The following is a 22,466-nucleotide window of genomic DNA, read 5'->3' as shown; positions in this document are numbered from 1 at the left end:
TCTGTGGGTTTCCTAATCATGGCCTTGACCCCTTTGCTCATGTTATCACTCCTTTCTCTCTATGACTGGACTCCAGGAGCTGGGCCCAGTGCTCAGCTGTGGATCTCTGCATCTGCTTCCATCAGTTACTGAATGAAGGTCCTATGATGACAATTAAGGTAGTCATCAGTCTGATTACAGGGGAAGGCCAGTTCAGGCATCTTCTCTACTGTTGCTTAGAGCCTTAGCTGGTGCCATCCTTGTGGATTCCTGGGAATTCTCTTGCTAACCCCATAATGGTTCCCTCTATCAAGGTGTCTCTTTCCTTGCTCTCCCTTTCTGTCCTTTCCCCCAACTGGGCTGTCCTGTTCTCTCATGTTTTCCTCCCCCTCCCCTCCTTTCTTCCTCTCCTTCCCCTCCTCCCCTCCTTTTCCCGCCCCTCCTCCTTCCCTCTCCCCTCCACACTCCCTATTTACTCAGGATATGTCTGTTTTCCCTTCCCAGGGGGATCCATGTATGTCTCTCTTAGGGTTTTCCTTGTTACCTAGCTTCTCTAGAGTTGTAGGCTGTAGGCTGGTTATCCTTTGCTTTATTTACATCTAATATCCACTTAGGGGTGAGTATTGACCATGTTTGTCTTTATTAGTCTGGGTTACTTTATTCAGGATAGTTTTTGATGGTTCCATCCATTTGATGATGGCAAGTTCTAAGTCCAGAGGAGTCTTCAGTTTGGGAGACAGGCCATGCTGGCCAGGGCCTGGGGTTTCCAGTGGAACAACATGGCCTTGCTATCAGGGTGACACAGGGAGAGGTAATGCTGCCTGATGAGGTAGGGCAGGAGGGGGACTGAGGCTGTGCAGAGCCCCAGGGGGACAGCGTTGGGTGTGTGGAGTGGCTGCTCCTCTCTGAAGGTCATCCCAGGGGTAGTTTCTCATAGTCTCCTCAGCCTCTTTCCTCCCTGGAGCCCTGCATTTGGAGAACAGGAGACATCCACAGCTCCTATAGCTGCCCTGGCTTCCTTATACCTGCTTTCTAATGGAAGAAGTGATGGGAACCCACACTGGCATCACAGACATCAAACTGAGCTTTTTCACTGACTTCAAATGCTGCCCAAGGCTCTCCTCACTGCGGGCACTGTATCACCAGTGTCCCCTCTTGAAGTATGTTCTCCTTCAGAGCTGACTCCCCCCACAGGTCGCACCGTGTCCTGGGCTGGCTGGCTCCACATTCCCTCCCACCCATACAGATCGGTGCCCGTGTGTATCAAGCACTGAGTTTGCCAAAGTGACAATGGCCCCACTCTTTCATTTCGGAACTCATTCTGTGGGGAGATATGCCCCCAACTTCCCTGTCCAGGTGGAGCTGGGTACTCAAGAAAGATGCCCACCACAGTGAGGAGTTCCAGGCAGAAGGCAGACTCCAGCATGGGTAAGAAGAGGGAGGTTTGGGGAAAGAAACTCATGAGTGAGGCTAACCATGGAGGTGCGTCTGTCCTCAGCGTGGACTGGACCTATGGCTCTGATGGTCTGTGCGTCCAAAGGGGAGACAGGGATAAACAGAGGATCTGGATTGATGATGATGAGAGGGAGATGGAGAGTGGTCATTGTGGGTGAGGAGCAGAGCTAGAAGAGAATTGGAGTATAAAAGTCAAGGGCTAGAGACACAAAGAAGGTCAAAGTCAGCAGAACAAGCACGGGAGGACTTGTCAGCAAGAAAGTATTTCAGAGCTGTGGCCAAGAGGGTCCCCAGGGACAAGGTGGAGCAAGGTGGTGGGTTGGGAAGACAGAGAGTCACCCTTGGAAATGGTAGTATCTACAGGGACTTAAAGGGGGGACCTGAAGAGACAGCAGCAGGCTGGAGAGGGTGACCCACTGCATCTGTGATATTTGTTAGAGTTCCACTAATTCATCAGTGGGGATGCCTGCAGGTACATGACCTGAGGCAGGGAGCTGGTCTCTATGCATGTTCCTCTCTCTCTTCCTGGTTGGCTCCTGTCCATGGCCCACAGCATCCCACAGTACCTCATGTTTACCAGAGTCTGGACCAACATCCAGTTGACAAACATGGTTAGTCACATGGCATCGCCTGGGAAGCACCCATGTCTACACAGTAAATTTTAGAAACATCATCTGTTTAGAAAGGAAGTCAGCATGAATAAAGATGAAATGTGGAAATGAATAATGTCACACACAGTGTGTTCACCTGAAATGTGACAGTGTGACATGGCAGTCATGGGATTTCACCCCATAGCATTCATTTACATGCAGTGTTAGATCAGACACTAATAAAGACAGGGGCTGTGGTAGCAAGGTGGTCAATAATAACTTTTAGCCATATAGCAGACAGTATCAGACAGCATGGAAAAACAAGCATAACCCAGGCATGTTAGGAAAGGATGGATGTAGGGTGGTGCCCCTGAAACATAACCTGCTGAATCAAGGTTTACCCACCGATCCCACGGCTTACTTTTCTAGAAGGTCTACCTGCACAGGAGGGAAGCTGGTGTCTCTCCACCTGAGACCAAGCCAAGGTCCAAGCAGTTGGAGTTGAGAGATAGCCAAACTTGTTTCAAAAGCCCAATGTCTGCTTCCTCGTGTGTTAACTGCTGACAAGGATGTCAGGAGTGCTCATGGTTCTGATTGGTCTGAAAGCCAGGGATTGATACCAAGCGGGTACTGTCCTTGGTGCTGACACACTTGCTATGCTGCCTGGTGGTGGCCGGCTCTGCCTACAGCCTGGCTGTGTAGGATTGTGAGCCCTCACTGGATGATGGATAGGTAGGTGGGAAGCTGCTGATCCAAGAAAGCAGATCACGGAGATGGCTTTGGCTGGACAGACGCTGCTCTTGGGGGAGACATTAGCCATTCAGCCTCGTAATTCTGTTTGGCTTGTATGCTTGCACGTAGGCTCCAATTTGGCCTGTGAGACCCATGTGCCCTCTCTACTTTCCAATGTACCCTAGTGATGCTCCCTGACACTTCCCACACAGCCCTGCTCAAAGCAATTCTAGAAACCAGCTGGAAGACATCTGTTACTGACATTGGGGTGAGAGATATTTGTTGATTTTGGTGATTGTGCACTCCTGCATAAACTCACCGACTCAAGAGCCTCAGAGTGAGACCGTTCCATATGAAGGTCAGGACTCTCAAGTTCCCAAAGCCCTTTTGTTAATCCTCTCTTCCTAGTCTCTAAAAACAGAAACCTTCCCTTGCTGTGATCTACTCCCTTCTCCATTTACTTGTACGTGTGTGTGTGTGTGTGTGTGTGTGTGTGTGTGTGTGTGTGTGTGGTGTTGGGGGTGTGGAGACTTGTTACCTTGTACATGCTAAACCAGCACACTGACTTGCACCTCTAACCTCCCTGTTGTTCATTTGTTTGTCCCTTCCTTCCTTTCTTTCTTCATACCTGGGTATGTAAAAGACTGTATGACAGCTACTTTCAGAAATAATAGTCAGTCTTCAACAAAGGAAAGATCTCTCAGTCCTCGAAAGCTAAAGACACAAAAGCAGTTGTTTAGTAGCTCATTAACGTAGACTTCCTCTCCTCTTTCCTTTGAACTTCAAGAAGAATGTGAAAAACCACAGCATCTACAACAAAGCCAATCTGGCTTGTGGGGAGAGATGAGAGCCTGGTAACTTTTTCAGGGATTTGTGGATCATATGTTGTTGTGATGAAGGGACAAAGAAAAGCATTTGCCTACAACTGACTTTATTCAGCATTTGCAACCCTGAGCCCTAGAGACAGCACATAGAGTGGAGTAAGCCAGGCACAAAAGGACAAATACCGTGTGACTACACTTCCATTAAGTTCCCTGGACAGAAAGTAGAGTTGCATTTTCCAGGGATTGGGGGAAGTTTGAGTGGAGAGCTGTGGTTTAAGAGTTATGAGATTTTCAGTTGTGTAAGACACCAGCAGAACTGGGTGTGGGTGGTGGGGAATATACTCAAAGCTATGCCACTGTGCACATTAAAATGATTGCCAGAGTAAGCATATTTACTATTACAGAAGACCTTTGTGTTGGACTTGAGCCAGTTTGGAACATCAGTACCCAAGCTGAGCCGGTCTAGATGTAGCAGTCAGAATCACACACACAGACAAAGTCATATAGGACTACCAAATTGGTTTAGTTAGAAAAACAGTAGATGAACTGCCCACCCCCATTTAGATTGTGGACACAGGACATGTATGTGGCCATAGGGTAGTGGGCTGCTTTTTAGACACTCTGTGAGTGGCTTAGCACTTCCTGAGTGGGGAGGGAAGGATCCTTTTCTCTCCCGGGTCTTGGGTTGTGGTTAGTATTGGGCATGATTTCACCTTGGCAGGAGTGCCACATGAAAGATTATTTAAAATGTTGTAAGCACAGACAACTGACAAAGGGGAGTGGCCACCATCACACCCTGTGAATACTAACACCAGCACACAGTAGGTCCATAAGTCTTAATGTGGAAAAATGTTAGCAAAAAAATGCACAACCACCGTTTTCAACATCAGGGCCTAGCTGCACGGGATGCTGTGGATAGCTGTTTTCTGCTCCCAGCTGTGTAGCTGACTGGAGCTGTGGGTTGCTATGTTGGCCAGCGTCCTGACAGATGACTGAATTGTATGCTTCCAGCCCCTGGAAGGTGCAAATCCACAATCTAAAGTACAGTTCCTCCTGAATGCATGTTGCATTTGCACCAATGTAAAATTTAAAAAAAGGAAAAGTCTGGTCATAAACTGGGGCTCTCCTATCTTGTAAAATCTAACATTGTTAATTCTACTCTTTCTCTTCCCACAAGCTCAAGAAAAGCAAACATTACATTTTTACATTCCCCAAAGCTTGGCAGAGAGAAGCTAATTGGATCGTTGGTATCATTTTACTGTTCTATGTGGTGAGATGTCCTTTAAATTCTGAATCATGGGGTTTAGCTTTAGCATCAGGTACAGTAGGCACTCCCTGTGAGTCTAAAGTCAGTTGCTTATTATTGAGGACTAATCATATTGACTGAAGCTGGGGACTCATTTTCTTCTTCTAATAACACAGCTCTGCCAGTAGTGATTCCATGCTACTCATGCCAGCCCACAGGGACTGCTAGAAGTTAAATACAGAAGATGTCCCCCTGGAAATTGCAGCCTAATATTGACTTAGTATTGGCCATTGCCGTTCTTTTTTGACATGGCACCTCTGTTTCATTCCCCTTTCAGATGTCAAGTCAGTTTCCTCAGAATGTGTGCACAAGGCTAAGTGCTGGGCAGCTAGGGGAAATCGGAGGATGGTCTAGGACAGGCTCCTGGGAGGACTTCAGGTTTGAGCTTTGGATAACTGCAAGTGATTGCTTTGGAGCCCACTGGGTTGTTAGTATTGAAATCTGTCCTTGCCTTCGGATTAGCAGGAGGGAAGATTGCAGCTGTTCATGGCTAACCGGCAGAACCGGTGGAAGGAGCAGTGTCTACACAAAACAGGTTTAAGAAGTAGGGGGTTGAGATATTCTTGTTCAAGACTTGATCAGAACCAAATAGGATTCTCCCTTGCCACACAGTGTGCATTGCCTTGAGCCGTGGAACTCCTGTGTCCCCTTGAAGGTCCTTAGTGTGACCTCTCCACACTAAGACAGGTGCGCCAGATATAAATATGTGGGGCGAGGTCTGTGTGGCCCTCCCCTTCCCTTGGCTGCCCCTTCTACTTTGCCTATATGCTGCAGCTAGAGGGCGACCGTCATGCAACAGGGCAGTACTAAGCTGGACTGGGTCCTGGGTTGTGAAGAAGGCATGATGTTTAGACATCTAGAGGGTGGTGTTCATCCTTTTGTTGTTGTTTACTATTTTCATTTCATTCATTGTTTTGGCAGTGCTATGCATCTATCCCAATGCTAGGTAAGAGCTGAACCACTGCTGCACACTGTCAGCTGCCATTATTTTGAAATTGTAGTAATACATGTGTGATAGAAAATTTGACATTGGGCCTATTTTAAAGTGTGTTCATTCAGTGTCTTTAATAAATGCTCTGCAGCCATCACTACCATCTAGTCCCAGCACATTCCCATTGCCTGGAAAGACCTCTTACCCCTAAGCAGTCTCCCCTTGCCCTAACCTCTTAAAATGGGAATTTTTTCTATCTTTATGCATTCATCGACTCTAGATATTTTTGTCTATGCTATGCCACCCTTTGTGTCTAGCGTATCCCTTAGCCTGCTTTGGGGGCTCACCTGTGTGAGCAGTGCCTTAGAGCTTCATTCCTTTGGGACTGAATGACATTGCAAGTGATGAGTAGAGCATGACATGTGGTGCCTATCTCCAACCACTGATGGACATTTGGGTTGCTTCTACGTCTAATGTCAAAGGTGCTGTGAATATGCATGTGTAGGTTTTTGAGGACTCTGTGTGTGTGTGTGTGTGTGTGTGTGTGTGTGTGTGTGAGAGAGAGAGAGAGAGAGAGAGAGAGAGAGAGAGAGAGACAAAGGTGGAGTGTATAGGGAGCATCAGAATGTCTAAGCTTATGATCACCAGTGCTTACCTGTACAGTAGCAGAATTTCCCAACCCCACCAGCAGTTAGTGAGAGTTCTGCTTACTCTGAAGTTGGAAAAAGTTAATAGTCCTGGTCCTGTGGCAGGTCATACTTGGCCTCTCCAACTCCCCAGGTCTAACTCTAAAGGACAACTTTTGTTCGCTGTAAATCTGTTCATACCCTGGGTTATTCCATGTTGCCGGTGGAATGTCAAGGGTAGGGTCCCCATTGCATATCTCCCTGTCCTTAATTAGAAGTGCCCCACATAGTACAAAGCACATAAACATTACTCAAGATTGTCCACTTGTGGACAGGACAGTCCCTTCATAAAGGTTGGCAAGCAAAGGTGAGTTTAGAACAAATGGAATGATGCCGTGAAGTGTGTGGCAATTCACCATCCTCCACTGCCTGCAGGTCACCAGGCTCTATGGAAAGACCACAAGCCATAAGCAGATGCTGTGTTCGGATAGTTATGCTGGTCTGTAGTAGAGAGGGTCTCAGAGGGCCAGGCCTAGAGCCCAAAGCTAAAATGGAGAAAAGGCACGGGCCCTCAGTCCCTATAAGGGTGGCCAGATTGACAGACACCATAAAAGGGCCCTTTGAATTGGAGAGCTGAAGCTGTGTCTGGAGTTTGAGTTTTACAGGATGAAAAGATGGTGCTAATAATTGCCCAACATTATAAATGCACTTAGTGATACTGAACTGTATGTGCACATAATTGAGAGGGCAAATTTTATGCAATGGAAAAACTGAAGTTCATGCAGATGATGAATAATTTTCAGCATAATGTGTTTAATGAAATGCTTGGCGTGGGAGGTGCATGGCCCAGACCTACCTACAGATTTTAAAAGACAGAGTCTCTAACCAGCTTGTGGTTCCTAATGTGTCTGCTGTGATGCTTTTACTAAGTGTCATGCAAAGATGATCACCCTATGGGAGAGATTATTGCAAGAATAAATACCTTATCCCAGTCTCATTTCTTTCAAGGTAAATATTACAGTAGTGGCCTAAGTAAGAGGAATGGAGAAAACGAATAATAAATAGCAAAGTCTCCTTCCTGAGCCCTGTATGTGTCAGAAGTTGGATTCTTGGGGCTTTTGAAAGAACATGTCCACATTCCTGAGATAGACCCTGGCAGTCATGCTTTTGGCTTGTCCCCACTCAGAGCTGTCCTTGTGCAGAAGAACTGGCCTGACCCATTCCAGTTGAATGGAGGAAGAAATCTTAGTAGGGATAGCAGATGATTAGGACTGGTTGGCTCTTTTTAAAAACAAAGTCTGAAATGGTCCCCAGGGACACAGTCGTCTGTTGCAGGGTCGTGTTGGAGGGGGAGGTGTGACACAGTGAGATGCTGTGACTTCTCCAGATCTAAGCTGATGTTGTCTGTTCCTCACATGTCTGTCATTCAGGAGAAAGCTGTTGTTCCAGATGGCGTGAGCTGAGTGGGTGTGAGTTAGTTTGCTGTGAGTTCACCTCGAGCAATGTGGGTTATATTACTGGGTTTTCAGTTGAGTTAAGCAAACAAATCAGAATTGGCACTTTTAAAATGCCAAACTCTATTTTGCACCAACTGGAGCCAGCGTATTTATTCAGATGATTTATTGGCATTAGTGTTTTTGTTAAAAGTGTTTATCTCTGCGCTGAGCAGCTGTCCCTGGGTTCCAGCATGATCACCCAGTCTGTGCCACACCACACACTGACTTGCTACCCTGAGAACTCCACAGTGGGGCTGCTCCTCCAGAGAGCTCATTCCCTTTATGAGCTTTGTGCTAGCATTCGCTGTTCTCTGGTGGATGGTTGATGGTTTTGGCCACTGGCAATGATGAGGATGCTGCTAGTGGTTTGGAAGAGCCCTGGTCTTGCCTAATTTTGACATATGGCTGGCTGCTGTAACCAAGAAGATGCCCAATAAGATTTAGGTATCATCTTTATCCAAGAAGCAGGGAGCCCTGAATTCAGGAGGCTTCTAACCATGTGAATTTCCAATGCTGCTTCCCAGGCTGCCAGATCCCTTAACACTCCAGCCCCCTGGGCAGGGATCAACACCAGATGGGTTTTCCTGAAGAGAAACATCACAAACCCACCCTCCTTCCTCTTTGGAAACAAGTGTGGCTGTTTATGGAAAGATGTTGTTGTCATGGTGATGAGCAGCCCACTTGAGACTACATTGAGGAAATGTTGACATGGAGGAGGGGCGGTGCCAGGGAAGACCTTGATTTTTCATGACTGTCCCATACTGTAGCCCCACATCAAGCAGTTCCGGGGGAGGGCATAGGGAAGTTGTTGACACCTATCCTGTGTCCCCTAGCTAAGTCATGAACTCCAGCCTAAAGTTACCCAAAGGCCTAATGGCTGGCTTGTTTCAAACCTGGGGAGGGAATGCAGCTCCCTGTGTTCTGTTCTCCATATCTGATACAAAGTACTCTCTCTGTCTCTCTCTCTCCTTCTCTCTCTCTCTCCATCCATCCATCCATCCATCCAAAGTTTAGAAACCACGCCAGCTGTAGCATATATGGTAGGTTCTGTTTGTTGCTTTGTAGTTGCTTTCTGGAGGGCTTCTTGGGGATGAGTAGAGGCAGGAGGCAGAGTAGACCTTCAAGGAAGGGAGTCCAAGCAGGAACTCATGTGCTGGGATCTTCCAAGTAAGTCACACTCTGGATACAGCTAGACACAGGAAGATTCACTCAAAAGTGAATGATGCAACTTCCTGTTACTTGTTATTGTGTCATAATCCTTCCTCTTGCTGTTACTTCCAGGAAGTCCCATGACTTAAGGTGCTGCTCACCAGAGCTGTTTGGTTTGGGTGGTGACTTTAGTACCTCGGATATTGCAAATTCATTGTATAACAGTTTAAATAAATGTATATGAATACAAAGGCACATGTATATTTCATAAGTTTGAATCTCATTTAAAATTTTTTATCTGAGTTCACTTTTCTCCTATATAAAAACATAACTTTCTGGTTTCCAGGTTTGCAATGGCTTGGAGCAACCAAGGAAGCAGCAACGTTCTGATCTCAATGGACCCTCAGACAATAACAACATCCCAGAGGTAATTTTCTTCCAAAGATGAGAGTTCTGGACCAGAGGTCTCATGATGGAGTTACTGGCTGTGTTATGGTCAGCTCACTCTCCTAGTTCTTGTACCATCCAGGATCTGGGGGGAGGGAGTTCAGATCAAGCCAGCTGGGACCACTGTCTGAGGAAGAGATGTGGGTTCCCTCTCCTGGGAGGAAGGGACTCTCATATCCTGAGAACTCACAGCTGTAGTGCACTATGGGTGTGGGGATGCTTGATGCTCCCTGATCTGGTAGAAACTCAAGAGTAGATTGTATTTCTCAAAAGCAAAGTCATTGACATTTAGGGTGGACTGTCATTTTTTTGGTGGTCTTCCCTGTGGTCAATGAGCATCCTCAACCACTAGATATTAGCAGCTACTATACCTCAGTTATGACAACAAAGTGTTTCCAGATATTGACCAATATGTCATTGAAGACAAAAATCATCCTGATTGAGAGCCACCAGTGACCAATAACATGATTATCTGATTCAAATTAGAGCCTAGGTAGTTGAGACCAGATTGTCTACTAGCCCTGTCGAAATAGTTATATTCATCAATGGGTGGATTCCCATCTCCTTTATTGTGGTCTTAAAGACATACATGCCCAAGAAATTCTCATGCCCAGTGGTTTGAGAACTATTGGGGTGACTGCTCTTAAAGCTCCTTCCACCAATGACACGCTAAGCTAGGGGTCCTTGAGGCTTGGCTCATGGACTTCTGTAATCTTTCTCAGCATCCTGTGTCCCATATAAGACTAGCTTGCTGTGTGGATCTGATTTCTTGGGAACACCAGTCATTCATGGTGCTAGACAGTTCCAGCCCAAGGTGGTGCACATCTTGAGACAGTTCTCATAAGTCAATATTTTGCAGTTACTGTGTTTCATTCTCTTGGTTGTTTCTCAACAGACAAAGAAGGTGGCCTCGTTTCCAAGCTTTGTGGCTGGTAAGTGACTTCAAATTTGATCTCTTGGGAGGCAGTTACACTTTGTGTAAAAGCAAATGGTCCTTTTGTGCATGGGCTACCTCCAGAGACTCTTCCTTAGAAAGCACAGTTTCCAACAAGATGCCCGCAGGCTCTTGGGGCTTTGCATTAGTCTACTTGGGAGAGGGGCTTTCAGCTCCTCTGCCTGATTCAATGCAGTGAACAGCAAGCACCATTCTTGTGTTCTACCCTCACTAGCTGCATTACAGATGACATGGAGGGCTGGATCAATGCATTGAGATGTGTCTGTCTATGCAGGTCATTATGGTGTCCTTTTCATCAGGGTGGTTATAGTGACATCCAAATGCTGACTGTTCCTTTTTGCACCCTCTTCGACTTTCCCCCTCCCACCCTTTTCAAAATTAGGAGTGCATGTTCACATTCCAGAAACAGCAAAGCAGCAGACTTGGTTGATTGGCTCAGTGTCAGTGTTTGGGGTGGGGGCACTCCTACTCAGTTTTTGATGAAGCTGAGTTACAGTGGCCACAGGTATCAGGTGTCGTTGGGTCCAATATCAGAGGAAAGAACCTCTTAAGTAGGACTTTTCTCAGCCAGGAGAATGTTTCTTGCCTCTGATGTGTTATAATAAACAATGTGAGTTTTATTAATTCTTTCAATAAGCTGATAATTAATTCTTATGAATATTTATAGGAGAAAGCAAATGGATCTTCAGAAACAAATGGCTTTAAACCTTTGCCGTTCTGCTTTGCATTTATGGCAAATAACAGAAGCCTCCAAGTTCTCCTTTAAGGATGAATTTGAACCAGGCTTAACCAGTTCCAACCAGTTCACTATGTTGACTGCTATAACCTACTTAATTTGGAAGAAAATTAGTTTTATCTGTGAGAACTCATGTTTAAAACCCAAGTAGACAAGACTCCATGTTGCTCAATGCAAATAGGCTCAAATGGGTTTTTCCCAGCAATTCACTTGTGGCTTTAGGTGTATTTTTACCGGTTCCAACTGGTTCAAGTCAGTTTGCATTAGATCACAGCAGGTGATTATAGTTCCCTGGCTGGCTGGAGTTTTTTTTCAAGGTCTTATGATTGGCAGGAAAGACCACACCCCTCTTGTCAGACCCCCTTGGCATTTGCTATGTACAGAGAAGCCTGTGGGTGGTGTAGAGACCATCTAGGGACTGTAACGTTGGATTCGCTTCCTATCTTGCCTTGGTCTTGTCTTCAGGCTTGTAGCCTCATTGTCTGGATGACTCTATCCATTGCTTCCTGTTGTAGCAAGGAAAAGAAAGAAAGGGAAATGTCCAAACCAACTTTGTTGTCTCCCCCTTTACATTAAAGAATTTCTGTGAATGTGAGTGCATACAGGGGCTGGTAAGGTGGCTCAGTTATTCAAGTGCCTGCCAAGTAAGCTTGAAGACCTGAGTTCGGATCCCCAGAACCCATGCAAAAATGTCACGTACCATGATGCATGTCTGTAACCCTGACACTTTTGGGGGCTTGAAGACAAGCAGAACCTTGGAACTCATTGGCCACTAGCTTAACCAAATTCATGAGCTCTGGGTTTCATGGTCAAGAGTAAGGTGAAACACAATCATGGGACATGCTTAACGTTGACTTCTGGCCTCCACACATACACATGCCTTCACGAACACATACACATCACAAGGTGGCTATGTTGTCTGCCGGAGAATTGTATTTTCCATCATCTTTCTAAGCCTGTTCACCAGGTAACTAAGAAATAGTTTGTCAGCTGTATCAGTGAGCAGCATTGTTATGACAAAGTAGTAGCACTGCTGTGATAAAGGTGACTGATTGACTCTGTGTCTAGGTGGGGGAGTAGACTCATTGAGGGTGTCACTCATGTGATCCAGTCTGTCTTTTGGAGGGCACATGGAAGCTACATGTAAGTGGCGTGAGAACGAAATGACGTGAGAACTCTTAGCAACAGCTTTAGAACCGCATGAGGTCTATATGCTCTTCGTAGTGGGTGCCTTACTCGCTCTCCACTGAGCCATCAGCAGCCCTGGTAGGATATGGACAGTGCATGTGCAGTGTATGGATTCTATGGAAGAAGCAAGTGATCAATAGTGCCCATCATATTTTCTCAAAATAAGGGTCTCATGTCTAGTTGAAGTTTAGGTACCCCAAGTGTCTGAATGTCTAAGGGAGTTTATTAGAAGACTTTGGGGGAATCTGGGTGTGGTGGAACAGGCCTGTAGTTCTCACACTGAGGAGACAGAGGAGCACAAATGGTGTTCAAGGTCATCCACCATAGTAAATTTAAGGCCATTCTGGACTTTATGAGACCATGTCTCAAAAAGAAAACACCTCAAAGATGTCTTCAAGGCACTAGTTACTTCTCATGGGCCAGAATTGTGTTACATGAAACCTCCCACCCCTCTGTTTTAATGCTGGGTAGAGAACCATGTACTGGCATTTCTGTAGAACCAGGTAGGTCTGGAGAGATGTTGATTGGCCAAGCTCTAGTCTGCTAAAACTAGTGCCTTCTGCTATTTTGGCCTTCTAGATAGAAGAGAACTGTGGTAGAAGCCCTGAAGAATTTAGAAATACCTGTGAGACTGTTGCTTAAGAGTGGACCCACACACCTTCCTCCAAAGTCTATGTATCTGGAAGCTTGCATTTCTGGAAGTTAATGGGGCATGGCCTTTTGATCCTAGCTCAGGCCTTATTTCACTTGGGCTGCTTGTTAACAATTGTGAGAACAGCATCAGAAACTCGAGTGAGCGCATCTTCATCCTAACATTGACCAGATATCTTGGGGTTTCTATTGCTGTGATAAATACCGTGGCCAAAACCAACTTGGGGAGAAAGGGTTTATTTCAGCTTACAACTCTCAGGTCATACTCTGTCATGAGGGATGTCATGCAGAGACTCAAGGCAGGAATGTGGGAGCAGGAACTGAAGCATAGACCTTGGAGGATGTTGCTCATTGGCTTCCCCAGCCTGCTTTCTTATACCATGCAGCACCTCTTGCCCAGGGATGGCATCGCCCACAATGGGCCGGGGCCTTCCACATCAATCATTAATCAAGAGAGTGCCCTACAGGCTTGCCTATGTGCCAGTTTTATGTAAGCATTTTCTCAATGGTGGCTCCCTCCTCTCAGATGACTGTAGCTTGTATCAGGTTGACTAAAAGCAAAACAAAATCCTAGCTGGCACACCTGGGCATGGTGTGGCCTAGCCCCATGCTGTTTAGTATGTCTGAACCATGTCATCTGACCAGTTATCTTACAAGGAATGTGTACTTCCTGTCCCATGGCACAGTTAGGCAAACATCACATAGCTGATAACTCCTGGCTGAAGAGGGACAGTGCCATATCTGCGCTTAGAGCCTTTAGTTCTTAGCCTGTGATTTCTATCCAACATGCCCTTAATAATGAGGAGAGTCATGAGTGTTGCTCAGTGGTTGGGACCATGCCTGGTGTATATGAATCACTGAGTTTAATCCCAGCACTAAAAGTTAATAGATAGAGGGGTGGGTGGGTAGAAAAATGAGGAAAACCTGCATAATAAGTAGGCAAAGTCCAGCAGGTGCTTAACTTGAACCAGCATGATTGACCTAAATGCTCCAATATATCAGCTCTTCACTTCAGCCATTCTGCTATCAGTAACAGGCAGGTGTCATTACAGAGGAAGAATAAGAGGTTTGGTGAGAGTCACCAGATATGGAGTGGCAGAATGGGGTTGGAACCCAGGCTTTGGTCTTGGCTCATCCTCCTCATCCTCCAGCAGCTACTTGGAGTGGGACAGAAGACACACCATGCAGGTTCCAGGGAGTTCACTGGAGAAGAAACGTCCAAATGTCGAGAGACACTCCTGAGGACTTCCCTAACTGATGAAAGATACATAGAAGGCACATTACCAATGTCCCCTATTGCAGGGTGTATTGGATGGAAGCTCATAAATCCAGGGTAGAGGATGTGTCAAGAGTTGCAGACTGTGAACAAATTTGTGTAAAAGTCCAGCTTGCATGTTCTTCTTAAAACCCAAAGGATGGTATTGCTCACAAACAATGGTACCTAATGGTGACTGCTCTAGTCCAAAATAACAGAGATTAGAGCTCATACCCCATGCCTCACACTTGCTACTCCTCCTGTGAGTGAGTCAAAGCTCTTGGGAGAGGTCTGCAGTCCCAGCATACCACCTTCTGCTCTAGACTCGTCCTGCCATAATTATTGGCCTCATGTGTCGGGGCCATGGGGTTCCATCACAACCCATCTATAACTTGTCCATGTGCCATGCCTGGTCCACATGCTGGCCCAGTGGAAGAACAGGGACCCCCAGCTAATATGGCTTCTGGTCCTGACTGGTACTGCCATTCTTCAAACCTTTCTTCTCTCAGGGGTCTTCATAGTGACAAAGCCACCTATCCAGTGCTTGGATCCAAGATTTGAGTTGCTCTTAAAATAAACACCTAGGACAAGCCTGTCTAGAGAAGACCCCTGAATAGAGGTGTGTCTTCTTTGACTGTATAGTGACAAGGCTCCTGAGATTGCATGGGACTGGGGCAGTGTTGACAGGCTAGGAATCAGGTGACTCTGTAGGACCATGGGAGTTCAAAGAGAGGTTGGAGAAGCAAACAGCTTTTCTCTTTCACAAACAAGATAATTTTTGTTAGCACTCAATTACAGGCATTACACATGTCTTAAAACAGGAACTTTTATTGCTTAGTAGTGGGCTTGAAAGATTTCTTTAAGATAGAGTTTGGATCAGGCCAAGATCTGCAGAAGTGAAAAAGAATTTCCCAGAGGAACGTCCTCCCTTTGTACCCGCGCAGTGCAGAAAGCTCAGTTCAGACGTTGTCTCCTCTTCTGTGACTCCCTCTCGAGGCTTCCTGGATTTACTCCAGCTTACATACAGACCTCCCCTTCAAATAGACACTGCACTGCCCAAGTGGGGCCTTCACCATGCACTTTCTTTTCTTGGTAAATGCTGGCAAATGCTCAGATCCTGCTGACTGTTTAAGTAGTCATACAGAGCATGACCCAGTTTTGGGCAGTGCTGTATTATCCAGTCTGATGCAACCCAGCTCTCAGGAGGTTTCTGGCCGGTGCCGCAGTGAAAAGCCTTGTGTTGGATGTGGGTTATTCAACAGAAGTGTTCCCTGCATAAAATGCTGTGAGCAACAATGTCAACATTAGAACATGCTAACTTTGATGGACATAGCTGAGGTACTTTGCAAGACACAGCCCTTGGCCATTGTGGTAATCATTTTTATGTTACTGTGACCAAATATCTGAATAGACAACTTAAAGAATGAGAGATTTAATTTGTATCACTCTTCAGTGCTGGGCTCCATTGCAGTGAGCCTGTAGTGATCAGGCTTGTGGTGGGGCAAATCAGCTTATTGTCTGGCAGACAGGAATGAGAAAGACAGAGAGCCCCAAGATACAGCCTCTAGGAATGCTCCTCCAACTGACCTACTGCCTTTAACCAGGCCCCGCCTCTGAGAGCTGTCTTCACTTCCCAGTGCTATCAGCAAGGTATGAAGCCGTTGGTGAATTGGCCCATTGATCAGGTCAGAGGCCCTGTGGTCTGCTGGCCTCTCAGTTAGTGACTGGATCACTGTCTGGGGCCCAAGGCTTCTGGTGAGACACTGTAGCCAAGCTCTAACGGCTTTAACAGCTGTTGCTGAACGTGCTGACTCCACACTCATCACATGGCCTTCCCCGGGTATACAGTGGTGCCACATTGATTCCACGTGTGTATCTTTCCGCAGACGTGAAGTCCAGCACCATGACAGAAGTTCAAAGTCAAACCACAATAGCCTAATTTCCTCCAACTAGGTTTCGCTATTAAAGGTCTTGTTACTTCATGATAGAGTCATCAGCTGGGGACCCTGGCCTTTAATACATGGGCTTCTGGGGGACACCTCGGATCCGCATTGTTAACATAGCATTTGAGGGGATGACTCAGTGGTTGTGATTCCCACACAAGCTCCAGGACCGAGTTCTGATTCTTAACAGTCACATAAAAGCCAGACACAGCGGCACATGCCTGTAGCTCCAGTACTGGAGAGCAGGGATGCAGGGTGCTGGACAGGCAAATCCTGGGGTAGGAGGCTTGCGGCCAGCTAGTCCATATGGAACTTCAAGCTTCCAGTTCAGTAAGAGACCCTGCCTCAAAGCATAAAGTGCAGAGCAACACAGGAAGACATTTAGCATTGGCCTTTGGCCTCCACATGCATACATGGGTGCCTGTACTCACAAGTGCATACATAACACACACATGTACATCACAAGTGCATGCATACCACATACATGTACACACACCTACATACCCCCAAAACTACAGGCAACAACAACAAGAATAACCTTATTCTTTGCCCATTCCTCTATTGGATTTAACCCATCTATCCCCTGACATGAGTGGGAATATAATTGGAAAATACAAAATGTGTTTGTAAATGTGTACAACACGTTTGATATTTAAAAAATACATGGAGATGTAATCTCTACAGTGGAGCTAGCTAAACCCAGCTTCCTCTGCCACAGCCTCCTCTGTGTAGAGAGAAAACAATTAAGATCTATGGTCTTAGAAAATTCCTAGCACACAGTTATCCTTTGATATCCAAGGGCTGCCCCAGATACCAAAGACCCACAGATTCTCAAGTCCTGTACAGCAAATAATAGTGTATGCTTGTAACGTGTGCAAGTCCATACTCATGGGGTACCTGGTTCCTCTCTACAACATACAATATCTAACACAGGTAAATGTTATACAAGTGATTGTCATGCTGTATTATGTAGGGATAAGGACAAGAATACTTTTCTGTACAGGTTCAATACGTACAGTTAAAGATCATTTCAGTCAATGGTTGGTTAAAGACTGGGACTGTGAACCTTCAGGTGGTGGTCAGTAGTCACCATGCTGTATGCTGGGTCTGCAGGGTTCACTGCCTGTGGCTCAACATTGTTATACTTTGACCAATGTTTCCCTTAAGCCTTGGCTTGGCCTTTATGTTTCTTATGGATTTATGCTATGTTTTCACTTAAAAGTAAGCTCTTTGGCCGGGCGTTGGTGGCGACCTTTAATCCCAGCACTCGGGAGGCAGAGGCAGGTGGATCTCTGTGAGTTTGAGGCCAGCCTCCAGAACAATACAGAGAAACCCTGTCTGGAAAAAAACAAACAAACAAAAAGTAAGCTCTTTGGTTCATATTGGGAAGTTGTCCTGGGTTTTCCTTTTTGGGAGGGGACAGGGGGTTCGAGACAGGATTTCTCTGTGGCTTTGGAAGCTGTTCTGGAACTAGCTCTTGTAGATCAGGCTGGTCTCGAACTCACAGAGATCTCCCTGCCTCTGCCTCCTAAGTGCTGGGATTAAAGGCGTGCACCACCACCCAGCATCCTGGGTTATCCTTATCAATACTTTTGTCTTTTGTGGTTTTGTTTGTTTTGTTCTGTTTAGACAGAATTTTACCCTGTAGCAACAGCCTAGCCTTGAACTTGCAAGTCCCTGTCTTTGTCTCCCCAGTGCTATGTTTACAGGTGTGAACAACCACACCCAGCTTTTGTCCTACACACACACACACACACACACTACTTAACTGAAATTTTATGGGTTCAAATGGTCAATCTTTTTCTTTAGTACTTTTTTAAGTCCAACATAATCCTCACATTGCTCAGATTATTTTTGAGTTTTCATTTAGAACTTTTATGATTAGAAAAATGAATCTGATTCATCTGCAGATTTTTTTGTGTATGGTATAGACAGAAATGGTATTGAGTGCCTTGTACCCAAGCAGCTCAGTAGCTATGGCAGAACATCACTGGTGTGGGGGGCCCTGCCTTTGCTGTGTTTTTCTGGTTCTAGGTCCATATGGGGATGATCCACCCAGGTCCCAACTGAGGCTGCTTTACTCAGGACTCCCATGCATTTTATAACTTTCTGGGACTCGTTGGTGTTCCTGCCACCATCGTTCTTCATGTCTTCCCTGGACACTATTGTGTGGCTCTATCTGTCTGTCTGTCTGTCTATCTATCTATCTGGATCAGCGTATCTAGTTATCCTCATAAAAATTCCCTTTGGCATCTTTATTTGACATCCATTCAGTTTATCTAGTTAGAGGGAAAGTGTCAGCTTTACAGCATAGACATCTGTGATGCCCAAAGAGGCTTCTTGCTTCATCAGGTCAAATGTGTTTATCTTTAGAGCTTGTTTGGGAACCCTGACACATATCCTTTTCATTTATTCTTTGGCCTTTTATCCCACTTACTATTTTGGTAAATGCTATCTTTTGATTCATTACATTTTTCTGACTTGCTTGTAGGTACAATGAAACCTATTGATTTTTTAATATTAAATTCTAAGCTACTAGTTTTGCCAATTTTCTTATTTTCCCCCAAATACATTTTTATTTGTTTTGTTGGCTCTTCGCTGGCCTAGAATCATGCCATCTGCAAATCAGAATGCCTCCTACTCTCCTTTCTTGTTTTCTATCAATTCTTCCTCTTATCTCACTGAATTGGGCTGAAAATAAGGAACAGTATTATATAATAATGGGATATGCCCACTAGTTAAAAAAAAAAGTAGCATCAGTTTGAGAGACCCATCCTTTTAGTTATAAAATGTTCACACATACAAAAATTAGAAAGAAAATTAGACCTATCACCACACACCCTCACTGACTTCAGACACAAAGTGCCCACCTCCTCGTGACCCATAGTGCTTAGCCCTGTCCCCACACTCCCCCAAGTTCTCTAAAGCAAACCTATTTCCCTTGAAATATTTCAACTCTATATCTAACATATGGAAACTCTATTAAAAACGGCTGCCATGTTATTGTCACCATTAAAATAAAGCTAGCAGCCATTTCTATATGTCATTTGATGTCAGCTAGTGATTGCATTTGCCCATGCACAGTGCCCCTCTGAATAGTGTCCGCAGTGAGCCTGGCTGATGGATTTTCTCTTCTGCCTCCTGTAGATTATGCACTCATATGTTTTTCCCTCTTTCTTTCTGTTGCTGTCAGAAAACATTGTGACTGAAGTCACATTAGGAGCTGAAAGGTTTGGTTTACATTGCAGGCGACAGTCCATCATTGAGGGAAGTCAGGGCAGGAACTCAAGCAGGAGCTTGAAGCAGAAACCGTGGAGGAAGGCTGCTTGTTGGCTTGCTCAGAGACTCCATGCTTACCCAGCTTTCGTATAGAACCCAGGACTGCCTGCTTGGGGAAAGTACTGCCCAAAAACCGCTGGGTTCTCCTCCATCAATTAGCAATCAAGACCAGACCCTACAGACATACCCACCAGCCAATCTAATCCAGGCAGTTCCTCAAGGGAGGCTGGCCTTTCAGATGACTGCACTAAGTATACAAAGCTAACGATGACTGTTTTCTTTTTCATTGAGTCTTGATGATGCATTGTGGAAGTCTCTTTATCATTCATCCAGTGGCATTTTTTGGGTAACTGCATCCTGATGGTGTTGTCTGCATGGCCCCCTGTCCATGTCCAGGAAAATGGTCAGGGTTTAAACAGGGCACAGTCATAATAAATTTGTTTGGGTAGAGATTCACAGATAGCATTCCATCTGGCTGTCTCTCTTTTGGTGATTTTAACAGCAATAAATTATCATCTTCTAGATCCATTCATTGGTTATTCTGATCGAAACTTTTCCCTGCTGTTGATTCTTTGACCTCCCATACAAACAAACTTTCCCTGATATAGTGCATACAAGAAAAGTTAGCTGTCTTGAATTTTTCTCTTTAACAGTGTTTAAAATAGTAGGTTTCCTTATCAATCTATAAAGGTTAACAGTAGGCTTAGCGACTATCACTGGGCATCCTTGGGATGCAGCCTGGTGGGATGGCTCCAAAGATGCCTTGCTCATGGTTATTTCCATGTCTCTAACCAACTGGTCTTGTAGTGTTAGTCCCTCAGCCTTATAATGGACTGAGTATTCTGGTATAATTCAAAATTATTTTTGTTCTGAGAATGGCATTATGTTGCTTGTATTTCTTGTCCCTCCAGGTCCCACTGCTGATTCAGCCCCAAATGAACACACAGAGATGCTATATTAGTTATGAAACTGTTGGCCAACGGTTAGGGCTTCTTATTGGCTAGCTCTCTCTTAATTATTACTCCATTTCTATGAATCTATGTATTTCCACATGGTCTTGGCTTACCAGAGAATGCCTGGGTCTGTTACCCCTTTTGCAGCTACACAGCATCTCTTCATGGTCTCCCTCTGCCTACCTTTCCCAGAATTCTCCTTGTCTCCTAGTCCCGCCTATTTTCCTGCCTCTGTTGGCCAAACAGTGTTTTATTCATCAATCGATAAGAGAAACATATATACAGAAGGTCATCCCCCATCAGCATCAGTTAATTCTTTCATCGCAGACCTAGGTAAAATACTGTTTAGAGACCACAATCTGGGTGCAGTCACGGCTCCCTGTTGCAGAGCTTAGGAAGCAAGCAGATATGGAATGCATATGTGACAAGGCTCCCGGCAATCTGGTCTCCTGATAGTTACAGACATAAAAGCCCCTCGCTGTGACCATGAGCTTGGAAAAGGGATTAATAGGCTGTCACGTCTAAAATTAGGTTATAAGAAGAGATGGTGTTATCTGCATCAGTCCGTTGCTTGTTCTTTTAGGGAGCTAAGCTGCTGTGCCATGGTCCTGAGTTGCCCTGCAGAGAGGCCAGCAGGCAGGGGACCTCAGTCTCTGCCAACAACCACGGGAGGGAACTTGGAATTGATCTTTCTTGTCCCAGCCTTAAGATTGTAACAGGCTTCACAGCTACCTTGACTGCAGCTTCCACAGAGCCAGAGGCCCCAGCTGAGACATAGCAGGATTTCCAAGATAATAAGTGTTTGATGTTTTACACCACTACATTTTGGGATAATTTTTATGCAATTATACTCAATAAACAATAACCAGTGTGCTATAATTTCAAAGTTGCTCTGCCATAATGATTCGAACTGATATTTTGCCAGGGCTTCAGGGCTCTTGCATTTGTGGTCTCTTGTTCCTGTGTCCCAGGGTTTGGTTCTCAGTGATTATGCATTTGTCTTACTCTGCTAATCACACACCATTTCCAGAGTTAACAGAATCAACGTTGCCAACGACACAGGGCAGTAGGCTCAGCTAGGATTTTTCTGGCCTTCATTCTTGTCTTTGCAGCAAAGCCCAGAGGGGATGGACCACCAAATGGTCTCAGATGGGGAAGGAACTGTCTCCAGGGTGCCTGGGGCCTCCAGTACCTCTCTTGGGAATCACAGCAGCCTATCCCAGACACTTCGGAATCACAGTAGCCTATCCCAAATGCTTGGGAATCACAGCAGCCTATCCCAGGCTCTTGGGAATCACAGCAGCCTATCCCAGGCCCTTGGGAATCATGTTCAGTTTTTTGATTATGTCACGGATGAACATTTAGATTCCTTTGTTTCATTTTTCTTTTAATTCTTAAAAATAAGCTTTGCCAGTACAACCATGACCATGGATGTATGAGCATGGAAACTGCTTGCATGGGTCTAAAGTCAGACACGCAACACAGGTGTGCTGTGTGCAGAGCTGTCCCGTCCTGCATCCTTAACTGCTATCTCTCCACAGATGCTTCTCCATATAGACAGCCATTTATAATGTTTACCATCGCTTTCTTCTGATTTCTGAAATGCTCTGTTCCTTGCATAAACTTCTAAGTGGATACACAAAGCATAAAAGACTTTTATTTTGAGTTTTAGATAGGATTTTATGGAGGTTTATATGAAGTTTCTTTACACACTTGGTTTGTGCAGTGGTTAATGTTTTGTGTAATTCATTGTGAGCCTTATCTTCCTCTGTTTAGGTAAGAGGGGATGAATTTAGATTTCCTTTCTCCATCATGCCTTCTTTCTAAACACCAGTCCTAGCATTGTGCTCAGGAGCTGCATGGTGCTGGTAGCCTTCCAAGCTGCTCCATGGGACTCTGCTGTAAGATGGCTCCTGTTCAGCTGTGCCTGGGGGCTTCCCATGGCTCTGCCTTTACAAATAATGCCACAAG

General features: G+C 45.3%; 1 protein-coding gene across 6 annotated transcripts in view; it reads left to right on the top strand.

Moving 5' to 3' along the window:
- The window catches only part of Apba2 (amyloid beta precursor protein binding family A member 2), a 226,921-nt gene that overhangs the window by 178,318 nt on the left and 26,137 nt on the right, over positions 1-22,466 (top strand). For all 6 annotated transcript variants that reach the window (XM_013123904.3, XM_005084409.4, XM_040730813.1 and 3 more), the window contains 2 exons: positions 9,435-9,515; positions 10,431-10,467. In XM_013123904.3, coding sequence (XP_012979358.1) covers positions 9,435-9,515; positions 10,431-10,467 — 118 coding nt within the window. The remainder of the gene's footprint in view (positions 1-9,434; positions 9,516-10,430; positions 10,468-22,466) is intronic.

The sequence above is a fragment of the Mesocricetus auratus genome, unplaced genomic scaffold (genome assembly GCF_017639785.1).
Source record: "Mesocricetus auratus isolate SY011 unplaced genomic scaffold, BCM_Maur_2.0 Super-Scaffold_4256, whole genome shotgun sequence".
Lineage (NCBI taxonomy): Eukaryota > Metazoa > Chordata > Mammalia > Rodentia > Cricetidae > Mesocricetus > Mesocricetus auratus.
The sequence above is the reverse complement of the archived record's forward strand: the minus strand, read 5'-3'. Positions and strand labels throughout refer to the sequence as shown.